This window comes from Aplysia californica, unplaced genomic scaffold, assembly GCF_000002075.1.
Source record: "Aplysia californica isolate F4 #8 unplaced genomic scaffold, AplCal3.0 scaffold00902, whole genome shotgun sequence".
NCBI classification, from domain to species: Eukaryota; Metazoa; Mollusca; class Gastropoda; order Aplysiida; family Aplysiidae; genus Aplysia; species Aplysia californica.
The window spans coordinates 214,245-227,422 of record NW_004798172.1 but is presented as its reverse complement, the minus strand read 5'-3'; the positions used below and the strand labels follow the sequence as shown (position 1 = coordinate 227,422).

General features: G+C 40.1%; 1 protein-coding gene across 4 annotated transcripts in view; it reads left to right on the top strand.

Moving 5' to 3' along the window:
• Positions 1-13,178, top strand: part of LOC101848925 (maestro heat-like repeat-containing protein family member 1) — a 72,277-nt gene that overhangs the window by 45,167 nt on the left and 13,932 nt on the right. For all 4 annotated transcript variants that reach the window (XM_013089231.2, XM_013089229.2, XM_013089230.2 and 1 more), the window contains 11 exons: positions 383-462; positions 1,705-1,942; positions 2,574-2,678; positions 3,044-3,179; positions 3,648-3,760; positions 5,209-5,361; positions 6,392-6,546; positions 8,228-8,393; positions 9,274-9,405; positions 10,927-11,009; positions 12,288-12,425. In XM_013089231.2, the coding sequence (XP_012944685.1) occupies positions 383-462; positions 1,705-1,942; positions 2,574-2,678; positions 3,044-3,179; positions 3,648-3,760; positions 5,209-5,361; positions 6,392-6,546; positions 8,228-8,393; positions 9,274-9,405; positions 10,927-11,009; positions 12,288-12,425 (1,499 nt within the window). The remainder of the gene's footprint in view (positions 1-382; positions 463-1,704; positions 1,943-2,573; positions 2,679-3,043; positions 3,180-3,647; positions 3,761-5,208; positions 5,362-6,391; positions 6,547-8,227; positions 8,394-9,273; positions 9,406-10,926; positions 11,010-12,287; positions 12,426-13,178) is intronic.

Below are 13,178 nucleotides of genomic sequence, written 5' to 3'. Positions count from 1 at the left end.
TTTTGGCGCTCCTATGACCTTATGCAGTTACTAGCGTCGTAAAACCTTTACTAAAACTAAACCAAATTTCTTGTGCTCTTCCTTTTATTGTTTCAGTCCATTGTCAAACTAAACATTTCATGAAGTAGTGCGTAGTTTTTTATTTTCTTTTATATTGAAAAATTATCTATTACTCCTCTTCCTATTTAAGTAGTAGATGCGTAAAGAGAGGTCTGTAAAGAAATGCATCAGGTCAAAATGTTGTTAAAAAAAAAAAGAAGCAGATCAATAAGATTAATAAGAAACGATGTAAAATAACAAAGCATTCACTGAGCTATTGGAGCAAGGTGCTTTTTATTTTGGTGATTTAGATTTCTTCTGTTTTGTCTTCTTTTTTCCTCAGAACTACATGAAGGCTGAACCTGCATCTTACATAGCCACAGAGACGCGCACTTTAGCCATGAACACGTGTGCCAATTTGATGTATCCTTGCATACCTATATTTTTATTTGCCCATTAAAATACGAGGAGTATTCTTTCTCTTCCCTTCTTCGCATCCCCCTTTTGCCCTATGACTTTTGTTTCTGTTTAGGAATTGCTGCACAACACTGATATTTCCCTTACTGTTGATGTTGATGTGAGCTTGCTAGGTACTCACAAAACTTTGGTGGATTGGAGGACATAGTGAAATTGGTTGTCCACTTTTGAGATATTTGTTTTAGTATTGAGATATTATTAGTCTTTATCAGTAATTATTATCCATTATCATCAGGAAATATCAACATATCTAAAAATCCATGTGGGTGGTTGGTGGGTTCTCTGGTGTGATCTGCTTGCTCCTGCTTTCCCACAAACATCTTTACACCCACCCCCCCACCCCCCGGGGCGGTGCTACTGACTGAAGTCTCTTCAGGCCATTCCCAAAGGGGGGACATTAACATGTTCTTATGCTCAGTAAAATTGTAAATGGGCCGATTGATCAATGCAATGCTCATAACTGTGCCTGAACTGCAACGGGAAACTGCTGCTTTTTCATTCCTAATCCTTACTGTCGTCATTTTTCCTCTACTTCTTTTGTATGTTTGTCACACTCTTGTGACCCGCTATTTCCGGGGTGCCTTGATAGTCGAAGCCGACTTTGTGCTGTTGAAGCTAGAGAGGTGAGCAGAGTAAGCCTGATTCTCTGTATGGACTTGTCTGTTTACATCCACCCCTTGGGGCTCATATGACCTTATGCAGTTGCGAGGGCCATTAAAACTCTACTAAAACTTAAACTAAACAAACATCTTGTCATCATTATCTTTCCTTTCTTTGTGTTTGTTAGTCTCTTGTAATATCTCTAATCTTCAGCACTTACATGACCTTACTGTGTTGTAAGTGCTGTAAAACTCTTCCTAAAACTAAGCTAAAAATAAAATCCAAGCTGTTTTCCAGTGGGTGGTTGGCGGGTGCTCTAGTGTGGTTTGCTTCTTCTTTCCTATCAAACATCTATCATCCTTGTCTCCCCTTCTTCTTTTTTATGTTTGTTACTCTCTTGTAACGACGCCTCTAATCTTCTGGTGCTCCTTTGACCTTATGCAGTTGCGAGCGCCGTAAAACCTCTACTAAAACTAACTGTAATCTTCAGCACTTATATGACCTTACTGTGTTGTAAGTGCCATAAAACTCTCACTAAAACTAAGCGACAAAAGAAAATCCAAACTGTTTTCCGTAACTGGAACTGAGCAAACTTCAGCCGAAGCTGACAGAGGCAGAGGTGTTTGACCTGGTTCAGGTGTGCACGGACTGTCTCTTCTCACTGACCACCAACAGCCTGCTGCCCCGCAAGAACAAAGAGGAGAGCGTGGAGGAGGCGACCGAGGTGACGGCCATGATCGCAGTGGCCTTCACTTCTTACTACGACGTGTTGAAGGAAATCATCAGGAAAGACTGTACACCTGGGGGGCTGGAGAGTATTTTCAAGGTCAGTTGTTTTCTACGGCTAGAAGTACTGTTTTTTATCTACTGTTAGAAGTACAGTGGAGTCTGCTTAACCCTATCGGTACCCCCTAGGGTCATTTTGTACCCCCCCGGGGTTGGCGGGTGCTCTGGTGTGGTTTGCTCCATCTTTCCTATCAAACATCTATCGTCCTTATCTCCCCTTCTTCTTTTTTATGTTTGTTACTCTCTTGTAACACCTCTGATCTTCTGGCGCTCATATGACCTTATGCAGTTGTGAGCGCCGTAAAACCTCTACTCAAACTAAAACTGGTATCTTTATTTTTATTTTGATGAAATCATGTCGTCTCTTGCATGTGGTTAGGGGGTTCTGCTAGTAGGTTCTTCTCCTTTTATGCCTTCTGTTGTTGCTGTCTGTCGATCACACTTTTCTCTCCTTGCACTATATTATGCTTATTGTGCTTATGGTTTTTTCTTTACTCAAACATGCAGTATTCCTTGGAGGCTGTTTTGTTTTTCCCTAGCTTTGTTTTTCAAGTATACCTTTACTTCTCTCAATTGCTTCTTGGTTTTTTTTCTGAGTCTAGTAAGGAGTAAATACTTACTTCTAAGTTTGAAGTTCTCTTCAGCTCTTTTTTTAAACATTCCATTTCCAGCACCTGACCCCTTGGATGTTGTCACCCTCAGAAGTTGAGAGGGAAAGAGCTCTGAGAACCTGGAAAGTGATACAACAGTTTTACCTGGAGAATATGGAAGTAAAGGTGGGAAGATTGAAAGAGGGGGCAGTGGAGGGAGAGAGAAAAAGGGAGATGAAAAAAGACTGAGAGAAAGAGAGAGAGAGAGAGAGAAGAGTGAGAGAGAAAGACAGAGAGAGAGAGAGGGAAAGAGAGAGAGAGAGAAAGAGAGAGAGAGAGGCGAAGAGAGAGAGAGGGAAAGAGAGAGAGAGAGAGAGACATAGAGAGAGAAGCAGAGAGAGAGAGACAGAGAGAGAGAGGGGGAGAGAGAGAGAGTTCGATAGCTCAAATGAGGAACATGATATAAATGAAGAATTGAGTTTTGAATTTTGCTATTTTGTTATATTTTGACGTAATTATCTTTGGAAAATAAGAATTTCATTTCCTCAAAGGTGGAGTCCAACTTTGACAGCGAAGGCATTTTCCTTGGGCGTCTGATTCCCCGTTGTACCGATCCCATTTTGATCATAAGGCAGTTGGGGATAGACAACATTCATCTCACTCTGAAAATTGCTCTCAGATCCGAAGGTATGTTATTTGAAATTATATTTCAATGCGTTATTTGAGCAAATATGTTTTGCATTTTTATTTAGTTTTTTTTTTTAAGGAGAGTGAAATGTAGTCAGAAAAGCTCTAAAATCTGTCTCATTTAAATGATTTGGAAACACAGGGAATATTGTTACAAGAAAACAAAAAAATACCTCAGCTAAAACAAAAAGCCCCTTAAAAATCTACTCAAGATATACTTTATGCGTTTGTACGTTGCCATCAGTTTGGGTCGTGAGAAAATGGTGCAGTCTCAATTGTCATTTGTAATGCTCTAGTCTTGTTTTAGTTGCTGGTTAACTTAAGATGAGTAATTAATCTGGTACTTATTCATGATTGTAATGATTTGTTCACAACATCATTTGCTACATTTTGAATAAATAGTGGGTTGAAAAAAATACACATTTTGATTGCACTTTTTAATTTCACTAGCTATTGCCCCCTCCCCAGGTAATCCTCCTGACTTCAAAGACAGTATGATTGACGCTCTTCCAACTTTGAAAGATAGACTAAAGAAAAGTGACCCCAACCTTATGTTCAGTGCCATCAACGATGTTTCAAAGGTAAGATCCAGGTTTTAGATCCTGAGCATTTGTTGAATTGTTTGAGTAAGGTAAACATTTTTTTTTTAATAGGTTCAAGAATGTGGGTAATACTGTCTGTCAGTACCCAGCCATAGACAGCGAAGGATCTTGTCAGTATGTTAGTCTTTAAGTGCCTATTAATGGCTGCTTGCACTGTATACTTCCTAGGAAGTTGAGGTTGTTTCAGAATGCTCTCAGGTCTGCTGGGGTAATAGTATAGATTGTGAAGCACATGGAGCTTGCTGTTGAGCGGGGATTTGCACTCTACAAATGATAATATATTCTATTATTATTATTATCTGTGTACTGTGAGGTCTGTTTTAGACATTAAATTTTCCTAAATACCTCAGGCAAAGTGCTAATCTCAGTGACGATGAGACAAGTATTTATTTACAAGATTTACGTCGGAACTGGCATGGGCAAAGCACAGGAAGGAGAATACAAGATGTTCACTTCTCAAGACATTGCCACTACCTCTAGTGTAATAATATTACTATTTCATGCACTGTATAGTCAGTGGGAAGTGATTATCTTTGTTCTTTTGCATGGATACCACGCTGATGTGATTATATGATTTTCAATGAATATCTGTTGGATGAGAATGGGGAACTGCTCACAATTTCACTTGCTCACCTTCTTATGAGAATTTGTATAAGTTTTCGTTAACATACACTTTAGTTCGTAGGTGGTGGGCGGGTGCTCTGGTGTGGTTTGCTTCTTCTTTCCAATAAAACATCTATCGCCTTTATCTTCCGTCTTTCTTTTTTGTGTTTGTTACTCTCTTGTAACACCTCTAATCTTCGGCACTTATATAACCTTATTGTGTTGCAAGTGCAGTAAAACCTCTACTAAAACCAAAAAAAAACACACTTTAGTTCCCTTTGATATCAAAACAATTAAATATTGACGTTTATGTTCATTGTATGTCTGTATTAGGAGCAAAGGTTTGTAAAAGAAATCAGAAGTAGATTTGAGCACATTTGGAGTTTTTAAAAAGAAAATTATTTGATTTGGTTGATAAAAAAGTGAGTGTCTGTTTGCACTGTACTTTTTCTTCATAGGGGGCTCCAGTGGCTAAGTGAGCAGTGAGCTCAGACTAAAAGTAATGTCAAGCAAGTGTCGGTGACACGGGGATCAGATGGGTGGTCACTGGGGTGTGTCCTTGAGCAAGACATGACAACCCAAGCTCAAAATACAGGGCACTGCACAGTGGCAACCGACAATGGCATGTGATTGTAAATTGTTCTGTACTGGTGTAATATTGTGTATTTATGTATGTATCTGTGCATGTGTTTATGCATGTATGTATTTGTATTTATGTATTGATGTATTATGTGTGTATTATGTATGTATGTATTGTAAACCAAATTGCCCTTCAGGGATAAATAAAAGTGTAATTTATTTATTATTTATTTATTTTATGTAAGGTGATCTCCAAGAAGCTCCCCGCTGACCACCTGGTCCCGTTCATCGAGACATTACAGCAGGGTCTGCTGGACAACCAATCGCACAGTTCCTCCGGGGCCTGTGTCGTGCTAAATGGGATCATGAAGAATCGCGGTCTGGACATTAGACATAAGGTGAATCATATGACAATTGGTCGCTTTTAAGCACAAGGGGGCTATCCCGAAAAATGCCATTTTGAGAAAATCGAAGGTAAAGTTTTTGCCCCTTATTCAGTTTCTTTAAAAGACAAGGAACGTTTTCTCTTTAACCAAACAAATATACACACCAATGAAACCAAACTTGTCCTATAGGTTGGGCAATGCTCACTTTTGGTATAGGTCAATATTTCTGGTAACCACCGAAATCTGGGTTAGCCCGCTTGTCCTTAAAAGTGACCAATTGAAAGAATTACTTACTTTTGAAGGATGCTAAGAGTTTTGTTTTCAAGTCAAAGCTGATTGTAGCGTCGGTGGCCTAGTGGTAAGGCTCTCAGACTTGCAACCATGAGGCGATAGGTTCGAATCTCCTCAGAGACCCAATGTTGTGTCTTTTGGAAAGGCACTTTACAGGAATTGTTCTCACTTCACCCAGGTGGGAATGGGCACCCGACTATAGACAGCGAAAGATCTTGTCAGTTTGCTAGTGTTTGAGACCGCCCGGGGCAGTACTACTGACTGAAGTGTCTTTAGGCCATTCCCAAAGGGGGGAACATTAACCATGTTCTTATGCACAGTAGAATTGTAATTGTAAATGGGCTGATTCATCAATGTCATGCTCATAACTATGCCTGAACTGCAACAGGGAACTACTGCTTTTTCTTTCCTCATCCTTATTATTGTCATTTTTTCCTCTACTTTTTTTGTATGTTTGTCACTCTCTTGTGACCCGCTATTACCGGGGTGCCTTGATAGTCGAAGCAGACTTTGTGCTGTTGAAGCTAGAGAGGTGAGCAGAGTAAGCCCGATTCCCTGTATGAACTTCTCTGTTGACATCCACCCCTCGGCGCTCACATGACCTTATGCAGTTGCGAGCGCCGTAAAACGCCTATTAAAGCTAAGCAGGGTATTTGTCTATTTATCACTTGTCTCGTACCGTGAAATATGTTTTTTACTGCTTAGATTTAGTTGATTATTATTATTTTTCTTCTGTGGTTCATGTTCTCAGGTTGAGTCATTTTTGGCTTCTCTCTACGAGCGCCTGTGTCAGATTCAGTGCCCTCAGACCAAGACAGGAACCCTCCGCACGCTGCGCACCATGGCCGGCCACCACCTGGTGCCTTTTGTCTCCTCGCTGCTCACGTACCCGCTGCCGTACGAAGAGTAAGTCTGTCACTTTAAGAAGTGCTCACGTACCCTATGAAGAGTAAGTCTATCGCTTTAGGAAGTGTTCACGTACCCTATGAAGAGTAAATCTATCGCTTTAGGGAGTGCTCATATACCCTATGAAGAGTAAGTCTATCGCTTTAGGAAGTGTTCACATACCCTCTGCCCTATGAAGAGTAAGTCTATCACTTTAGGAAGTGTTCACATACCCTCTGCCCTATGAAGAGTAAGGAAGATGATGAGTTCTTTGTTTGTGTTGAAGAGTAATGAATGGGTGGTTGGCGGGTGCTCTGGGGTGGTTTGCTTCTTCTTTCCTATCGAACTTCCATCGTCTTTATCCCCCCTACTTCTGTTTATGTTTTGTACTCTTTTGTAACGCCTCTAGTCTTCGGCACTTATATGACCTTATTGTGTTGCAAGTGCTGTAAAACACTTACTAAGAGTAAGACTAATACCTTACGAAAAATGTTACATACTATTGTTGAAGAATGAAATATGTTTTTTTGTCGGTTAAGTATTATAATCCTTCTTTTAGTCTGAAGGCATATTATCAGCTTTTTCCATGAAATGCTTCATTTACACAAGTAGACCCAAAAAAATCTTTGTTGCCAATAATTGCAGATGTTGCGTTGAAATTTACGATCCTTGTTATAAACCATTTATATTTTGGTTCTTCATAAACTGCATAAATACTCTAGACCCCGTGGGTGGTGGGCGGGTGCTCTGGTGTAGTTTGCTTCTTCTTTCCAATCAAACATCTATCGTCCTTATCTCCCCTCCTTTTTTAATGTTTTTAACTCTCTTGTGACACCTCTATTCTTCTGGCGCTCATATGACCTTATGCAGAGTTGCGAGCGCCGTAAAACCTCTACTAAAACAAACAACTCTAGACACCAATCTTTTTTAAAGTTTTTATTTTGGTGTGTGTGTCTTGTTGTCAGTGCTTTGTATGGGATTTGTTTGTACACTGCTTTTTGGGTGTTGTAATATAAGTTTTAGTCCTTGAATGGGCTTCTCTAATCCTGAATTTTGTCGAGAGTGATAAAGGCTGTGCACCGCATCTTGTTCGTTCACTCTTTGGACTCACCTAAAAGTATATACTTTGTGGGTGGTTGGCGGGTGCTCTGGTATGGTTTGCTTCTTCTTTCCTATCAAACATCTATCGTCTCTATCTCCCCTTCTTCTTTTTTATGTTTGTCACTCTCTTGTAACACCTCGGCATTTATATGACCTTATTGTGTTGCAAGTGCCGTAAAACACTTACTAAAACTAAACCAAACTGTCCAGGAAGACCTCTAATCTTTGGCACTTATATGATCTATTTGTGTTGCGTGTATTGTGCCGATGTGCTTAATTTTACTCAAACTAAAGCTTCTCCGTGGGTGGTTGGCGGGTGCTCTTGTGTGGTTTGCTTCTTTTTTCTTATCAAACATCTATCGTCCCTATCTCCCCTCCTTCTTTTTTTATGTTTGTTACTTTCTTGTAACACCTCTAATCTTCAGCACTTATATGACCTTATGCAGTTGCGAGCGCCGTAAAATCTCTACTAAAACAAACAACTACTTTTATCTGAATCCAACTGTCTAATAAGACCTCTTATCTTCGGCACTTACATGACCTTACTGTGTTGCAAGTGCCGTAAAACTCTTACTAAAACAATAAGCTTCTCCTTCATCAGGCATGTGGTGGAGATCTGGGAGATATTGGCCCAAGACTCCATGCTGTGTTCCCTGATGCTGGACCATTTCCTGGAGCTGTTGGTCAAGTCCCTTCCCTACGAGGAGAAACCAGACCCCAGGGACAAGGAGAAGACGGTCAAGACGTCCACGACTGTGCCTTTAGCTGTAAGTTATGCCCTCACTAATTCCCTCCGTGCTGCCCACTGTTGTGTAAACACTCCGTGCTGACCTGGGATTTTGTCTCAATAGCCATGCTGTGGGTGGTTGGCGGGTGCTCTGATGTGGTTTGCTTCTTCTTTCCTATAAAAAAATCTATCGTCCTTATCTCCCCTCCTTCTGTTTTATGTTTGTTATTCTCTTGTAACATCTCTAATCTTCTGGCGCTCATATGACCTTATGCAGTTGCGAGCGCCGTAAAACCTCTACTAAAATAAACAATAGCCATGCGTGCCGGTCATTGTTTCAACTTTTCTGGAAAAAAATTTTTTTTCTGCTTGTGAATGTAGTGTGGCTGTGAAATATGCCATGTTTCATTTCCTGTGGGTGTGTAGTTTATACTGTTATTGTATTAGCTACATGTGTCATGATGCAGTGATATCAGGCGCTCGTCAATTTTTGGGCATATAGAGTTATTGGTGTCGTCTTAGAGGTTGTTCATTTGCCTTGCTTTCGATGAAAAAATATCCATTTATCCTGAATAGAATTCGAGATTTTGGGAATGAATAAGGTAGGGGTCACCTGGTTTCAGAGGTAAAATTATCCAGAGAATGGCCGCAAAAGTTTGGTGACTTCCATAGCTTAAGAGTCCTTGGAGACTGCAAATTGACATCTTTTGTGCCTTTACTGAAGGTTTTTCCTTAAAATCCACACTTAAAAGTGTTTTTGAATGGACATACAAGGTGTTGGAGCAAAAAACAAAAATTTGAAAAAAACAACTTCAAACTGGCCGAAAAGTGCAGATTTCTTTGATTTCATTATTTTGAGGAGCGCCTGATTCCACCACGCTGCCTCACATATGTTCAACATTTTAAAATGTTTTTTTCAGGTGACCTTTGCCCTCACTGAGCTGTTCAAAGTAGAAGAGACGTATGACTGTGTCAGCAAAATCTTCCCTCGTTTGTTTGCCGCTCTGGTGGTCAGAGTCGGATCCTCTGTGTCAGTGAATCCCCCAAAAAGCGTAAGTTCTACGTTGTAGTGTTACCCACAACTTTTTCTCTTCCCCACCCCCCCCCCAACCAAATTTGTGATGTGGTTTTTTAACTTTCGGTCATCTTGACTCTTCTCTCATTTTAGCAACAGAAATACAAAATTGTTGCTTTCCCCAGAGGTGATTCTCTTTGTTCATTCCATATATATGCCCTCTGCTTGTCCATATAGTTATTATGTGATGTGTTAGGGGTAAGAGCTTGGCGCTCATACGACCTTATGCAGTTGCGAGGGCCGTAAAAGCTCTACTAAAAAAAAAAAGAGTAAGAGAAAGGCTGAGTGAAGGAATGCAAGGGGGAGAAAAAAGAATATATAGAGAACATGAGAAAGGAGAGGCTACAGTGCTTTTATATGTTGCTTTGTAATTGTACTTTGTATTGCAGAAAATTTCTTCCAAAGGAGGATCAATAAGGCATAAATAGCCTTAACTTCTCTTATTTTATTTTAATTTCTGATCTTTTCTTAATTTCTTATCTATACCTGCCAACTTTCTTTCTCCAGCTCTCTCTCACTTTTGACTGAATTTTCAGTGAAAGAAAATTTGCCCAGGATTATCCCTTACTTTTATTTTAACTTCATTTTCTGACCAACGACGGAGTACTACAAGCACAAATTCTTTAAAAAAAAATTTTTGTAAGTGTTTTCCAGCGCTCGCAACTGCATAAGGTCATATGAGTGTGCGGGACACAATAAACATTTTTCAGTTGGTAAGAAATTTTGAATTTTGCCCGGGTGGCGGCCGAAACCTACTCTTATCGATTTTAGAGCTCCAAGAGATCTTTAACGTGCGCAACTTGTACCCGGGACATCCGAGATTTTTCGCCCTTGTCTGAGAAGGCTAGGTGTAGATCTTTCCTTCCAGAAGATCAGGGGTGTGGCTGAAAGACAGCAGTAAGGAGGAACCAAGGAGTAGCAGTAGAAAGGCAGTAAAAAGAGTTGGCAGGAAAGGAGGTGAAAGGAGACGATTTTAGAGAATAAATTTTTTCGGTCGCAACCCGGATTTGAACCGTGGACCTTTGAATGAGAGGCGAACACCTCTAGGCCACAAGGGACCCCACTTACATTCTAGCTACATTTTCTGACCAGTGACAGAATCCTACAAGCACACTTTCTGACTACATTATCTGACCAGTGACGGAATCCTACAAGCACACTTTCTGACTACATTATCTGACCAATGACGGAATACTACAAGACTACACTTCTCACTGTGGCTCTGCCTTTGCCCATCCGTACATGCCAGCCCCTGCTTATGTCTAAAGACTTGAAGCTTTTGAATAATGTTGTCATTTATCACCCTGCTTATGTCTAAAGACTTGAAGCTTTTGAACCATCTTGTCATTTATCACCCTCCTTATGTCTAAAGACTTAAAGCTTTTGAACAATGTTGTCTTTTATCACCTTGCTTATGTATAAAGACTCGAAGCTTTTGAACAATGTTGTCATTTATCACTCTATAATTCTTTTTTTGTCTTGTGTATTCTATCTCTAGAAACATGAACCAGAGGAAGTGAAACAAGACAAAAAGAAAAAGGCAGTTGTGACCAAAGAGCCCAAGAAGATAAGTCCCATACAGTAAGTGCAGTTTGAACTTGTCCATTCTTTGTTTTGTTTTAGTAAGAGTTTTACGGCTCTTGCAACTCAATAAGGTCATGTAAGTGCCGAAGAATAGAGGTGTTACAAGAGAGTAATAAACATAAAAAAAGGAGGAGGGGAGATAGAGACGATAGATGTTTGATAGGAAAGAAGAAGCAAACCATACTAGAGCACCCGGCGACCACCCGCTTATCCACTTCTATTTATATTCATCTACTTTTTCTTGAGCTTTTCTTCTAAATAGATGTTTGATAGGAAAGAAGAAGCAAACCATACTAGAGCACCCGGCGACCACCCGCTTATCCACTTCTATTTATATTCATCTACTTTTTCTTGAGCTTTTCTTCTAAATACTGGCATTTAGAATGCATTTTCCAAAATCACAGAGAAAGTCCTTACTGATCATCCAAATTGAAATTAACCTAATGAAATTAACCTCCCGGAGCAGTGCTACTGACTGAAGTGTCTTTAGGCCATTCCCAAAGGTAGGGACATTAACATCTCGAGTTCTTGTGCACAGTAGAATTGTAATTGTAAATGGGCAGATTTATCAATGTCATGCTCATAACTGTGTCTGAAATGCAACAGGGAACTGCTGCTTTTTTTCCCCTAATCCTTGCTATAGTCATTTTTCCTCTACTTCTTTTGTATGTTTGTCACACTTTTGTGAACTGCTATTTCCGTGGTGCCTTGATAGTTGAAGCAGACTTTGTGCTGTTGAAGCTGGAGAGGTGAGCAGAGTAAGTCTGATTCCCTGTAAGAACTTTTCTGTTGACATCCACCCCTTGGCACTCATATGACCTTATGCAGTTGCGAGCGCCGTAAAACCTCTACTAAAACTAAAACAAAATAAAATTTTTGTTTCCATGAGGAGGGAGCGTCTCAAATTAGACACAAAAATCAGGTTCCATCTCACACCTGTGTTTATTCTTTGGCTGTCTTTTTAGAAATAAGGCAAATCTCACCCTGCTGGAAAGTATCCTCTTTTGAATGTTGGAATAGTGAAATGCTGATAAGCGCAGATATGATAAATGTCTTTATGTAAGTTTCTAATGGTCACTTCAGCTTTCTTGTGGTGTCAACTCCTTCTTTTTCTTTTTATTGAATTTTTTACTTATGCTGATTTACGTAAAATGACAATGTAGTTCAACGCGTCTAACTTCTGCTCTTGGCGCTCATATGACCTTATGCAGTTGCGAGCGCCGTAAAACTTCTACTAAAACTAAACTAACTTCTGCTCGCATCGTTTATCCTCAGAGTGGCCACGACGGCTCTGAAAACTTTCCTAGAGCACATGAAGATGACAGACATTCTGGACGCGCTGGAAGCGGGTCGCGGGTGGGAGCTGATGGAGGACCCTGAGGACTACCCTCAGGCCATCACGCTTTTGGCCAAGTGAGTGTTTGCTACATCAGAGCTAGTAACTCTTTGAGGACGCAACTGACACAACTGGTCGCTTTTACGGACTAGCAGGCTAACCCAGATTTCGAGGGTTTCCAGATATCTTGACCTACACCAAAAGTGGGCATTGCCTTACCGATAGGAGAAGTTTGGTTTCATACATGTATATATTTATTTGGTTATGGCGAAAACTCTCCTTGTCTTTTAAAGAAACTGAACAAGGGGCAAAAACTTTACCTTCGATTTTCTCAAAACAGCATTTTTCAGGATAGCCCCCTTGTGCTTAAAAGCGACCATTTGTCCGATCAGCAGCAGACTAAAGACCATGTTGCGGCACATTTCAGCCCATTCTACACAAATCAGACACACGCACTAGCATATTCCATAGTGTAGCATACATGTTGTTGTCTACCCTTTTGAATTTCAGTTGAAGAAAATAGAATTGAGCTATCTACAGGGATACCAAATCTCTGGTTTTTCCGGCTTTTTCCGTTTTTTTCATACACTTGCAAAGGAAAGGTGAATGGTAAGAGAAATGTTGTTTGCTCATTTAAAGATTTTACAAGGTTCGTTTTAGGTGAGGTGGGATGCTCACTCATTTTCCGTAAAAAAAAAAAAAAAATCATTTGGCATCCCTGGATAAGAATAACGAAATTATGCTTCTTTTTTTTTATTTATTTATTTTTTTTATAGTGACCAAAAGGTGCGTCCTCAATGAGTTCAGCTTTTGGCTGTGTTAATAGTTGT